The sequence below is a fragment of the Hypanus sabinus genome, chromosome 9 (assembly GCF_030144855.1).
Source record: "Hypanus sabinus isolate sHypSab1 chromosome 9, sHypSab1.hap1, whole genome shotgun sequence".
Classification (NCBI taxonomy): domain Eukaryota; kingdom Metazoa; phylum Chordata; class Chondrichthyes; order Myliobatiformes; family Dasyatidae; genus Hypanus; species Hypanus sabinus.
In genome coordinates this window covers 59,260,252-59,273,897 of record NC_082714.1, presented here as the reverse complement: position 1 = coordinate 59,273,897, position 13,646 = coordinate 59,260,252, and the positions used below count along the sequence as shown (strand labels likewise).

Here is a 13,646-nt window from a genome sequence, read left to right as displayed (position 1 = left end):
CTCTAAGCTTGCCACTCGGCCTCCTTTGCTTCAGAGAAAGCAGTCCCAGCCATTTCAGCCTTCCCTCATTACTCAAGCCCTCCAGTTCCAGCAGCATCTTTGCTAATCTTTTCTGCACCCTCTCTAGATTAATCACATCCTTTCTGTAGTATGGTGACTAGAACTAACTACACTATTCCAACTGTGGTCTTGTCGATGTTCAGTATATCCTAACATGGCATCCCAACTCTGGAAGTCAGCATTCCACCTGACGAAAGCAAGCATGCCCTATGCCACTTTCACCATTTTACCTACTGTGTTGCCACTTACAGAGAACATGTACTTGAACCCCCACACCCTTTGGGCCCTTTCATTTACTGTGCAAGTCCTACCCTCGTTTAACTTCCAAAGACACATCACCTCACACCTGAATTCCATGTGCTATTCCCTTGTCCACTTTATCAATTGATCCAGAGATTTTTTGTAACTTTAGACCTATTCACTACACACCACCAATTTTGGTGTCGCCTGTAAACTTATCATTCCAGCGCCATTCTCATCTAAAACTCTGATATATATTACAAGCACCAGAGGAACCAGCACTGTCCCTATAATTCACCACTAATCACATGCTTCTAATGTGAAAAACAAGCTTTCACTACCAACCTCTGACTACTCAGAATCTCATGATCTCACCTTCCGGTCCAGCCTAACCTTGTCAAAAGCCTTACTGAAATCCACAAGAACCCTGCTATCATCAATCCCTTTGTTAAAAAGTTAAATTTGTGAAACACAATTTCCTTTGCACAAAGCTATGCTGATTATCCTAATCAGTACTTACCTTATTCAGGTAGACCTTACCTCTGAATCCTCTCCACTAATTTATGAACCACTGATGTTCGGCTCACTGGCCTGTAGTTAGCTGTTTGATCTTGCATCCCTTTTAAATTGAGGCACATATATAAGATACCTTCTGCTACTTCGCCCAAGGCTAAAGAAGATACAAAAATCACTGCCAGGGCCCCAAAAATGTCTTCCCTTGCTTCCCAAAATGTACTAGGGAACACTTGGTTGGACTTGGAATTTACTTTTTTTAATGCACCTGAACTCCTTTTTTGTTATATTGGCATTTTTCAGGACATTAATGGTTGTCCTCCTTGAAACCTCTAGCTTCTATGAGCTTGTCCATGGGAAATAGAGATGAGCGTTCTTTTATTCAAGAATTTGCCCTAACACCCCTCTGCACATAGACAACCTCACTAATCATTAATGTGGTCTATTTTTTCCCTAGTTGCCCCTTTTGCTCTTACTATGCTTATAGAATTTCTTGGGGTACTCTTTTACTTTATTTGGCAAGGCTAACTCTTTTCTACATTTAGCCTTGTTTTCTTTGGGTAAATGTAAAATGAAACATCATTATCACAGAAACACCAGCATATATGTATAGTTTATGTATTTATAATTATTTATTGAAATACAGTGCCAATAGGCCCTTTGAGCTGCACGGCCCAGCAATCCCCTGATTAATACTACTGGCCTTATCGTGGAACAATTTACAATGAGCAATTAATTAACCAACCAGTACGTCTTTGGACTGTGGGAGGACACAGGAGCACCCAGAGGAAACCCACGCAGTCACCGGGAGTACGTGCAAACACCTTGCAGGCAGCAGTGGGAACTGAACCTGGGTCCCCTGTACTGTAAAACATTGTGCTGACCATTATGCTACCATGCCTTAAGCCTTAATTCCTTTTGCTTATGTAATAAACAGGTTAAGATTTTTACTGCTGTGCTGTAGGTATTTCATTTTAGCAGTTCTGTCCGAGCAGCCTGTTCTGCTTTCAGCATGTTCGGGTTTGAGCTGAAGATAAGGGGTTATGTTGTTCAACTCAGGAATGTTGTGTTAGCCAATCAGGATGGTGGAATTGGGAGAAGGTTCTAGAGAACACTGGGCAGAGGTTTTTGTGACAGACACTACTGTGGGTCGAGGTCTTCTTGGCAGGAGCTGGGAGAGGACAGGAGGAAGATGGCTAAGGATGCCATCCCTGTTGCACAAGGTGCTTTGTGCAGATGAATGGCTTCATGGAGGAAGGACCAAAACTCCCATGGGGAAGCCAAATTGTTTAAGGTGGATTTTGAGCAACATTCGGAAGGTGGTGTGTGCTTTTATGCAGACTGGGTTAAAGACAGCTTCAAGATGAGCTCCAACTTGTGCGCACATTTGGACTGGGTTAACTGCAATGGACCCTTTTTTATTTTTTTGTTTTTCTTTTCCTACTAACTGTTGGATAAAGTTGACATTTGTAAATATGCTTTCTTTATAATTGTATGCAGTGTATGATCTGATATTTCTTGCCAACAGGCAATTGCAGGGGGCCAGAAGTGTACAGTATTCACACAGATTGGGGTTCAGGTGGGTGAGACATCCCAACTTCCTGGGTTTGGTGGGACCCAAGCTGTATCAACCCTAGACGTATGGAGTCTGAGAAAGGTGGTTTTCTCACCGCCGAGTCCAGTGGCTGTTAGTGAAGGGCTAACAAGCCACATGTCTGGAGATGCCCAGTAAAAAGGTTTCACTTAATTAACTTAGCAAAACTTCCTGTCATACTTTATGATTACTGTTTTACAACTATTTATAAATAAAACATTGAAGGGCTGCTTTGATGCCAAAATACACCAGCGAGAAAAAAATGAAAACACTCTTTGACTAAGAATTCTGCTTTGTCCCAAGTAGATATGTAAAACCCTCAGAACTTTTTTCCAAACTTCTCTGGGTCTTTAAATTTTTTTTTCTTGTATTCAGTATTTGCCACTAAATATGGTCCTAATCCTAATATGGAAAGAATAATGACTTCCTGAGCCTCTAAATCTTTGCTAATAGTCCTGGGGGGGGGGGGAGGGGTGGTTAATCCTGATTTATGGTTTCTCTTATCAGCATCTCAGGGGATAATTTTACCATTTTGGTCTCCAAACACAAAATAGAGTCTCCTTCCCAACGGTGAGATTTCAATGTGATAAGCCAACTGACCTTGGTCTTGTTGCAAGTTGGCAGTAAGTTGAACCTTTTTGCTACTTTATTTCTGGACTCCTGTTTCAAGAAGCTTCTTTAACAAGCATTAAAGAATTGGAAGTGTGACCTGAGAAACTGGACCTTCAGTGAAAGCAGGTCTTAGGAGTTGGGTGTTGAGCAGACTTGAAGTTTGATGTTTTTCTCTGCACTATAGAGAAATACCTGTACTCAAAACTTACAATTTCCATTGCAGAAAACTGCACTTCTGGCAAACTATCCGCTCAGTTATTAAGCTTCTCAATTTCCACCTCTATAATATTGCCTGACAGTGTCACTTGTTTTATCTGCTGCTGTGACCCTCCTCCTTCCTGTTGTCTCTGGATAGTTTCAATACTCTCCTGACCAGCTCCCTGCTGTGAACCTGTGAACTTGTTCTGTCCCCATTTACCCATCCATCTTCCGGGGAGACATAGAGGAACCCATACCGCTAGTTGGCAAGAGAGTAGCAGTAGGTCTCCGGTTTTGCAGCCAATATACATTGCGTTCAATCAGCATCACTAAAATGGATTACCTTATCATTATAAGTGCTTGTGAGCCCTCACCATTCATAAAACTCACTGCTATATTTCTTAATTTACCTGACTGACTACTCTTCAGAAATGTTTATCACCTGTAAAATACTTTGCAAGGTCTACATGTCCTAAAAGTGTTATTTAAATGAAAGTCCTTCCTGTGCAATATTCGTATATTGCAGTTCCAGCTGAGGGTCGCTGGAGAGCATTCAGAAGCAGAATTTGATACAATACCTGCAGCCTACAGTTGTGCTGTCATTGTTAACCTGGTTAAGATGAAATAGGGTGCAGCCAAGACTCTCTTGCAGCACATTGGGAACTGAAGCTGGCCCCAAAAAACACACTATTCCTCATGCAATGTGTGTTTATTTTTGTTTTTCAGAGAATTCGAGCAACTGTGAACAGCCAGGAGCAAAAGCGATTGCTAATGGACCTCGATATTTCGATGAGAACTGTGGATTGTTTTTATACAGTCACATTTTATGGAGCACTGTTTCGTGAGGTAGTGAACAATATATATTTAAAGAGAGAGAAAGTATCTAGTCACTCATTTTGAAAATTAAAATTGCGAATTTCATAGTGGCCAAAGAAAGCATCAAAACTCTGCAACAGAATGCTGTCAAATGGGATTAACGTAGATGGCCAAAGCATTGATATGGATGCAGTCAGCAGAAGGACCTGTTTCTGTGCTGTACAACTGTCAGGGAAAACTGCCCATAGTAAACTTGTCATCAGTTTGGAACGGAAGGCAATTATTTGATTTAAAATAATCTTTAAATTGTTATGTGTGTACATGGCAATCTTCATGTATATCTTATTTCATAGCTGATGTCTCAGTATTTACGTGCTTCATATTTGATCTTGGTGCTTTTATGTTAATTAGAAATTTTAGCATTTTGACATTTTTCTCACTATTATTGTGAGAGCACCTTTTAGCACAATATTGATAAACCTGACTGTCCAGGCAGGCTCATTCCCTCTGCCTGCTCACCCCACTGAACTTGTGTCAGCATACTATTGTTGCAATTGGATTTCAACGCTTCTTCTAAACTCCCCAGTTGTACTGTTAAGATGCATGCAAGCTGTCTCTGTGTTGAATGAAATGGTGTCATGCAATGGAATTTATGGGCTGCTGCCAACACATTAGTGAGAGTTTAGAGTTTGTGCTAAATGTGTAGTGGGTTGTCGAGATCTCAAATTAAACTCTTGGTTGCAGCCTTTAAAGAAATGTTAAAAATCAAACTGTTGAAAGAAGCAAAACTTAGGTTTTTTTAAAAATAGTTGTTTACCACAGTGACACCACTGCAATATCACACAGGTCTGTAGGGTCAATGCTTGGAATGTGTTTGATGAATAGCAATTGGGTCCAAGTTGTACAGTAGTAAAGGGAGCCTGTGGGTCACCACGTTCATGGTAACCTTTTTTGGTCATCTACACTAATTCTATTAGGCTACATTAGGCTGTATCTTTCTATGCTTTGTCTACTTAATGTGTCTAAACCATTTTAAATATAGTAATTGTGTCTGATTTTGCTGCCAGCTCTGGCATTTCCAATATCAATACTCTATTATTTTTCAATGAAAACTTGCCCCTTCAATCCCCTTAAAGCTGCTTCTGCTCACTGTAAACCTGCACCTCTTGTTTATTATACTCCCTACTATGAGGAAACAGATTTTGACCATCTACCCTACCTGTGTCTCTCGTAATCTTCCTATAAGACTTTGTAGCAGAATTAGACCTTTCATCCCATCGATCATTGCTGATTTATTTTGCCTCTCAACCCCTTTCTTCTACCTTCTCCATGTAATCTTTGATGCTCTTTCTAATCAAGAACTGATCAGCCTGCACTTCAAGTATAGCCAATCACTTGGCTAGAGTGACCATCCTCTGGCTAAAGAACCCTCCTCATCTTTATTCTGAAGGAGAAGTCCTTTCATTCTGAGGCTGTGTCCTCTGGTGTAAGACTCTCCCACTATTGGAAACATTATCTCCACATCCGCTCTTTCAAAGCTGTTCAGTATTTGGTGGGTTTCAAAGTGATTTTTTTCCCCCCTCATTCTTCCAAACTCTGGTGAATATAGGCCCAAAGTTAACAAACGGTCCTCATATATTAACCCTTTCATTCCCAGGATCATTCTTGTAAACTTCCTCTGGACCTTCTCCAATCCCAGCATTTCTTTTCTTAGTTAAGGGGCCCAAAACTGCTCACAAAAAGTGTGCTCTGACCAATGCCTTGCAAAGTTTCAGCATTACATCCTTGCTTTTATATTCTGGTCCTCAAAATGAATGCTAACTTTGAATTTGTCTTTATTATCAATTCAACCTGCAACTTAACCTCAAAGAAACCTTGCATGAGAACTCGCAAGTTTCTTTGCGCCTTTGTTTTCTGAATTTGCTCCCCATTTAGCAAATAGTCTACACCTTTATTTCTTCTACCGAGGTGCATGAGCATGCACTTCCCTTCACTGTATTCCATCTGCTGCTGCTATGCCCATTCTCCAAATTTGTCCAAGCCCTTCTGCAGTTCCCCTGTTTCCTCACACTACCTGCCCCTTCACCTATTTTTGTATCATTTGTAAACCTGGCTACAAACCATCAATTCCAACATCCATTTCGTTAATGTACTACATAAAAAATTGTGGATATAACACTGACTTCTGTGGAATGCCACTGACAGCCAATCAGAAAAGATCCCATTATTCCCACTCTTAGCCTTCTGCCAGTCAGCCAATCTTCTGACCGTGCTTGTATCTTCCCTGTGATGCCATGGCCCCCTATCTTGTTTAGCAACCTCATGTAAACAATGTCCACTGGCTCTCCTTTGTCTATCCTGCTTGTTATTTCCTCCTTCCTGGAGATTTGCCAGGCAAGATTTCTCCTTAAGGCAGGGGTCAGCAACCTTTACCACTGAAAGAGCCACTTGGACCCGTTTCCCACAGAAAAGAAAACACTGGGAGCCGCAAAACCCGTTTGACATTTAAAATGAAATAACACTGCATACAACGTTTTGTTTTGCCTTTATGCTATGTATAAACAAACTATAATGTGTTGCATTTATGAAATTGATGAACTCCTGCAGAGAAAACGAAATTACATTTCTGCATGCAACAAAAACATTTTGAACTCCGAAAAAAAGACGTTGGGTTGAAGGTTACTTTTAAGTAAAATACTCAACGTCTATTTGAGTCCTTCTTGTATTTATGAAAAACGCCAAACTTAAATTTGCCGCCAGCAGCAAACCAAAACTAACGTCAGCCAGCTGTCAACCTGAAAAATAAAAGGACTATTTCACTGAACAATGAAAACATATGAATATATGTAAAATAATAGGCAATTAAAATATTTATCATACTTGGTCAGGTTGACTCACACCTGACAATGCAGTCTTATTCAGTAGGGATGGATTGATGCTTAGGGGAGTGACCGGGAAGGATAATGTGTTTTTTTCCTCTCTGAACTCACAGAAGCGTTTCCCAAATGATGTTTGCATTGCGATGATTGCAGAATGTAAATACTCCGAATGTATCATGTCGTGACCTTGTTTGAACTCTCTCAAATTGGGGAAGTGAGACAATGTGCCTTTCTGTAAATCTCTGGCAAGCACTGTCAACTTGCGCTCGAATGCCAAAACATCCTCCAACATGTGCAGGGCTGTACGTCCTTACCCCTGAAGAGCTGTGTTCAGCGTGTTCAGGTGCGCTGTCATGTCTACCATGAAGTGTAGCTTTTCCAGCCACTCTGGCTGTTCCAGCTCAGGAAAGGTGAGCCCTTTGCTGCCCAGGAAAGTTTTCACTTCTTCCAGACACACGACAAAGCGTTTCAGCACCTCCCCTCTGGACAGCCAGCGATAAAAACACGTTGTAGCGGTGTGCTACACGCAGTCAGTAAACTGCAGTCAAAGATAGCTTTATTCGAACTAAACAGCCTTGCTTTTAAGCCTCCCTCAACCCGCCCCCCCATGGGCGCGGATGCTGCAAAAGACACGTACTCACAAACCCCCGTAGGCTATCTCCCTTAGCCTGAACGCTGGCTAATTGTGAGCCGGTTCGGATGTGTCAGGAAATGGGTCGCCACAACGTCTTATTTAGATTGTACAAGATCACCATAATCTTCAAATTTAGAATTACATTTCAAAAACTAACAAACTAACATAAAATACATTTTAATTAAATACTGACCAATTATTTCCCAAAGCAACAGGGAGCCGCAGCACAGACGTAAAAGAGCCACATGTGGCTCCGGAGCCGCGGGTTGCCGACCCCCGCCTTAAGGAAACCATGCTGGCTTTAGCCTGTTTTAGTGTATGCCTCTAGTACTCTGAAAACTCATCCTAATGTGACTCTAACATCGGCCAACTACTGAAGTCAGGCTAACTGGCTTATAATTTGCATCTCTCCCTCCTTAAATAGTGAAGTGTCGTTTACAGTTTTCCAGTCCTCCAGAGCCATTCCAGAATCTAGTGATTTTTGAAAGATCACTACTAATACCTCCACAATCCCTTCAGCTACCTCTTTCAGAATCCTCAGGTGTGGTCTATATTGTCCATGTGACTTACCTGCCTTCAGATGTTTCAGCTTCCCAAGCACCACATTCTTAGTAAGAGTCTACACTCCTGCCCACAGCACTCCCAAATTTCTGGCATTCTGCTGGTGTCTTCCATAATGATGATTGACACACAATATCTTTTCAATTCATCAGCCATTTTTGTTTCCTAATGCTACATCTTCAGTGCCATTTTCCAGTAGTTCTCTTGCCTTTCTTATACACTTTACATATTTGGAAAAATGTTGGTACCCTCTTATATTATTGGCTAGCTTACCTTCATATTTTATCTTTTCATTCATTTTGTTTAGTTGCTTTCTGTTGGTTTTTTAAAAGATCTTCCCAATCTTCTAGCTCCTTACTTTTTTTTTGCTGTGTTGTATGCCCACATTTTGTTTTTATGCTGTTTTGACTTCTCTCATCTTCCCTTTGGAATCCTTTTCCTTCTTTGGGATGAACCGATCCTTAATGCTTTTCAGGTCACTCGCCACCTCCTTTAATCCTGGACAGTCAATCCCAATCTACACATTTCATCCCCATAACTAAAGTCTTCCAATCCAGGCAGCACTCTGGTGAATCTCCTCTGCACCTTTTCCAGTAAAACCACGTCCTTTCTGGAGTGTACTGATCAGAACTCCTTGCAGTAGTCCAAGTTTGGTCTAACTAGTAAAGTTGCAATTTAACACTCCAGCTCGTTAATTCTGTACCTGTCAACCCTTTGCAGATTCAGTACATCAGAGGTGTTTTGAAATGATGTTAGTATCTATTGTTTCTTTTCTGTGTTCAACTTCAGGGTGATGTGTGGATATGTATGGAACTACTGGACACGTCGCTGGACAAATTTTATAAAAAAGTGATTGAGAAAGGAAAAACCTTCCCCGAGGATATTTTGGGAAAAATAGCTGTGTCTGTAAGTTTAGTTCTATGATAAATATTGCATTTACTGGCAAATGTACCTTAATGCTCACTGTTGTTTGATGTGCCTGGACGAGTCTGAGCATGAACTTCATTGGTACATTCATAACTCAATGGCTAGCTCATAGAAATTATATTTCTTACAATAGTTAAATTTTTTGTGCTTGTCCATTCTTCACAAGAACATTTTGAATAGAATGGTGATTCCATGATTAAGTACCAGATACCAGAACTAAATCCAGAAACTAGAGTTCAAATCACATCATCACACAAGTTAATTTAATTTTGGATTATCTAGAATTCATTCAAATTCTTGAGAACATTTAATTTTTATAATCTGTGGTAATAATGACCACAGACTGCAGGATTGTTAAAAAGAATAGGTTCAGTAATGGACTTAAGGGAGCAACCAACCTTAACTAGCCTGCATGTGTCTCCAAACCCGTCAGTGCGACTCCCTGTTTAATGTCCTTTGCTTAACTTGTTCAACAGGTTTGCTCCATGAAAATCTGTCACATTAACAGGCTGGCTTTCCACTGGAGACATGAGACTGCAAATGCTGGACTGTTGATTTGAAAAAAATAGACCACTGGAGGAGCTCAGTGTGTCTCTACCTGATACAATGATTATCCCTTTGCCTCCTGCTTGTCTCGCTAAGTTTCTCCATTTGTTTGTTTGACTTTCTATTGGGCTCAAAAACAGCTGAATCCAATAAAATTATTTGAACTCTGAAAAATTAGCTAGACTTTCAAAATATTCATGTGCTTAATATCTTTACAGGCTAACGTTTAAGTCCCATCTCTAAGTGAGAGATGATTGTGACTGATTTCAAATCTGCATAGCACCATCTGACTGTGTTCACTGGGTTATTGGCCCAGAACTTTTATCACTAGTGCAGTTGTATTACTACTTTGCTAACACAAGTATGTATTGGTTAGAAGATGAGTCTGTGAATTTCGGTAAGGCAGAATTTCACACTGGAGTTGTTGGAAGGCCCTAAAGTAGCTAGCCTATAGTACAGCTTTCTAATTAGCTGATAAAGAGCTTAGCAGTTAAGCAACAACTTTGACTTTCTTGTTGTAAACACTTCCAGTAAGTGCTCATTTACTAGGATCAATGTTAATAAATCCTGACAGATAAGTTGGGAGTAGCAGACAGATAACATCTAGATCCAGCAAACTCTCAAGACCCAATAATGTTTGAAATCTCATCAGATTAGGCAGCATCTGTGGAAGGAGAAACAGTTTATAATATTCCAGGTACATTATCCATCAGATTTCAGAAGGAAAGAGAAAGTTGGGTTTTCCATCGCAGAGAAAGTTGGGGGGGGGGGGAGAAAGGGAGGAGGTGGGGAAGAAGAATATCTATAAGGTGAGACCAAATTATTTAATTTTGGTGCTTAGAATCAGTTTAAGTTCCTTTTGCATATTTTGTTTGTGACAACATTATAGGATGTTCTCATTATATTATTAGAAAGTGAAATATTGTGTCAAAGTTACAGATGGATGACAAGCAGAAGTAGTCAGTTCTGCTGTAGACAGTGAGTACTGCATGCTTCCTCAATGGCAAGTAGAAGACCATAATGTGGGCACCATGATAACCTAGCAGTTAGTGTGACACTATTATAGCTTGGGGCATCAGAGTTCGGAGTTGAATCCCTACATCATCTGTGAGGAGTCTGGGCACCCTCCCCGTGACACGTGAGTTTTCTTTGGGTGCTCCACTTTCCTTTCTCAGTGCAAAGACTTGCTGTTTAGTAGGTAATTATCCCATGATTAGGCTAGAGTTAAATCAGGTGCGCTGGCGGCATGGCTCAAAGGGCCTAATCTGCACCGTATCTAAGTAAAGAATGTGGCCAGGCAGAAAATGAGGGAGTTTTTCCTCAGGCATGCATTGGACCTTGTCATATCTGCTCAGCAGGCCACAGGCAATTTAGAGGAGATGGTGCACGCACCTGCAATGTCATTTATCATAGCAGGTCAAACCCGGGTGCTCTGCAGAAGTGCTGCATTTAACAAGACTGAATGCTGCACACTGAATTAGAAGTTGTGCAAGGCAGGCACTGCCTCACCTGGCAAGACTGATTGGAAGGGAAGAGGTGAAAGGACATTTGTTACACCTCTTGTGCTTGCATGGGGAAGTGTGTAAGAGATCGTGTGGTTGGTGGGAATGGAAGAATGAACTAGGGTATTGTGTAGAATGAGTCTTTTGAAATATCAAGAAGAAAGCAGGTTACTCAGTGGAGATTGCTAAAGATGATACATTAAATAGGTGCTGTGGTGAAGTGGGAACTGGTTATTTCAGTCCAGGAGAGCAGAAGTGTAGAAAATAGGCGAGATGCCAACAAGGCCTCTGTCCACAATGAGAGGAAGCAATGGTTTAGGAATAAGGAAGACATTTCAGAAACACTTGAGCTAAATATCTCATCATCGGAGAGCAAATGCAACAGATGTGGAACTGGAGAAACGGAATTGATCCCTTGCAGGAGGCAGGATGGGAGGAAATACAGTTGAGGACTGAAGAAGACCTGAGTGGCTGACCTATTTCCCAAGAGGTCCCTTCCACCACCACTCCCTCCTCTGTCTGGCAGGACTGGTCCTTGCCCTCAACAGTTTCTCCTTCCACTCCTCTCAACTCCCAATTTCTCCGAACTCAAGGGGTAGCCATGTGCACCTGCATGGACCCCAGCTTTGCCTGCCTTTTTGTTGTCTATGTGGAACAATCCAGGTTCCACGCCTTCCCTGGTGATGCTCCCCAACTCTTTCTCTGCTACATTGATGACTGCGTTGGTACTGCTTCATGCACCCATGCTGAGCTTGTCAATTTCATCAACTTTACCTCCAACTTTCACCTTAAATTCACTTGGTTCATTTTGGACACCTCTCTCCCCTTTCTTTATCTCTTTGTCTCCACCTCTGGAGACAAGCTGTCTACCAACATCTTTTATAAACCTACCGATTTCCATGGCCATCTTGACTATACCTCTTTCTATCCTGTCTCCTGGTTAAAAAAAAACTATTCAATGTTCTCAGGTCCTTTGTCTCCACTGCATCTGTTTGTAGGATCAGGCTTTCCCTTCTAGGACATCAGAGATGTCGTCCTCCTTCAAGGGAAAGAGTTTTCCTTCCTCCACCATTGATGCTGCCCTCACCCATGTCTCCCCTATTTCCCAGACATCTCTGCTCATCCCTTCTTCCTGCCATCTTTATAGGGATAGAGTTCCTCTCTTCTTCATCTACCACCCCATGAACCTTCACATCCAACACCTCATTCTCTGCAACTTCTGCCATTTTTAATGGGATCCTACCACCAAACACGCCTTTAATTCCCACCCCCCAGTTTCCACTTCCTGCAGGAATTGCTCCCTCCCATTTTCCTTGCCCATTTCTCCCTCCCCTCTAATCTCTCTTCTGGCACATAGCTCTTCAAGCGACAGAAATGTTATATCTACCCATTCACCTCTTCCTTCACTTCCAGTCAGGGCTTCAAACAGTCCTTCCAGCAATACTTCAATTGCAAATCTATTAGGGTTGTCTGTTGTGTTTGATGCTCCCAATACGGCCTCCTCTACGTTGGTGAGACCTGTCATAAATTGGGGGATTGCTTTGTTGAGCACCTTCGCTCCATCTGCCAAAAGTGGAAAATTCCCAGTGGGCAGTCATTTCAATTCCTATCCTCATTCCCATTTTGACATGTTGGTCCAATGAGGCCACTCTCAGGATGGTGGAGCAGCACCTCATAAGTAGCTTCCAACTTGATAGGATGATTGATTTTCTCCTGGTAATTATTTTCCCTCCACCTTTCCTTCCCTTCTGTTCCCCGCTCTGGCCTCTTACCTCTTCTCCTCACCTGTCTATTGCCTCCCCCTGGTGGCCCTCCTTATTTCCCTTTGTCCTGTGGTCAACTCCCCTCTCCTATCAGATTCCTCCTTCTCTACCTTCCCCACCCATCTGGATTCACCTATCACCTTCTAGCTTGTCCTCTTTTCCCTCCCGTCACTTCTTTATTCTGGTATCTTCCCCCTTCCATCCCAGTCCTGCATGAAGTGTTGACTGTTTATTCATTTCCATAGATTCTACATGACTTGCAGAGTTCCTCCAGTATTTTGTGCATGTTGCTCTGACTTTCTTGCATCTGTAGAATCGCCTGTGCATTGTGATTGGCTTATAATGCCTCAAGACATTTTTTCTGTGGTATATGGAAAGGAACGTGGACTGTTGTGTTTGTATGATTTTGCTGTATTTTCAGACCACTAAATAAGTTTGTTTTTGGCCATTCTTTACAGATTGTGAAAGCATTGGAACACTTGCATAGCAAGCTTTCTGTGATTCACAGAGGTGAGTGCATTGATTTCAAATGAGCCCTGATGCATGGCAAGCTACTTATTCAGTCATGGGATGTGAGTGTTGTTGGCAAACCATCTCTGCCTACTTCTTTTCAAGGTGCTGGTTGCCATTTTAAATCATTGCTATCTTAGTGGTGAAGGTAACTCTAAATGGGCTGTGTGAAGAGTTAAAGGATTTTGACCCACTGATGCTGAAAGCATGCAGTATTCCCAAATGTATGGATTGGTCAGGCAATTACAGATGCTGGCTCTTTTGACTTGCTGCCCTTCTATGAGGTAAAGA

The 13,646-nt window shown here is 41.7% G+C and overlaps 1 protein-coding gene across 2 annotated transcripts in view; it reads left to right on the top strand.

Annotated features, from left to right (window-relative positions):
- LOC132399436 (dual specificity mitogen-activated protein kinase kinase 6-like) overlaps positions 1–13,646 on the top strand; it is a 164,479-nt gene that overhangs the window by 133,324 nt on the left and 17,509 nt on the right. For both annotated transcript variants that reach the window (XM_059979760.1, XM_059979761.1), the window contains exons 5-7: positions 3,944–4,063; positions 8,897–9,013; positions 13,304–13,355. In XM_059979760.1, coding sequence (XP_059835743.1) covers positions 3,944–4,063; positions 8,897–9,013; positions 13,304–13,355 — 289 coding nt within the window. The remainder of the gene's footprint in view (positions 1–3,943; positions 4,064–8,896; positions 9,014–13,303; positions 13,356–13,646) is intronic.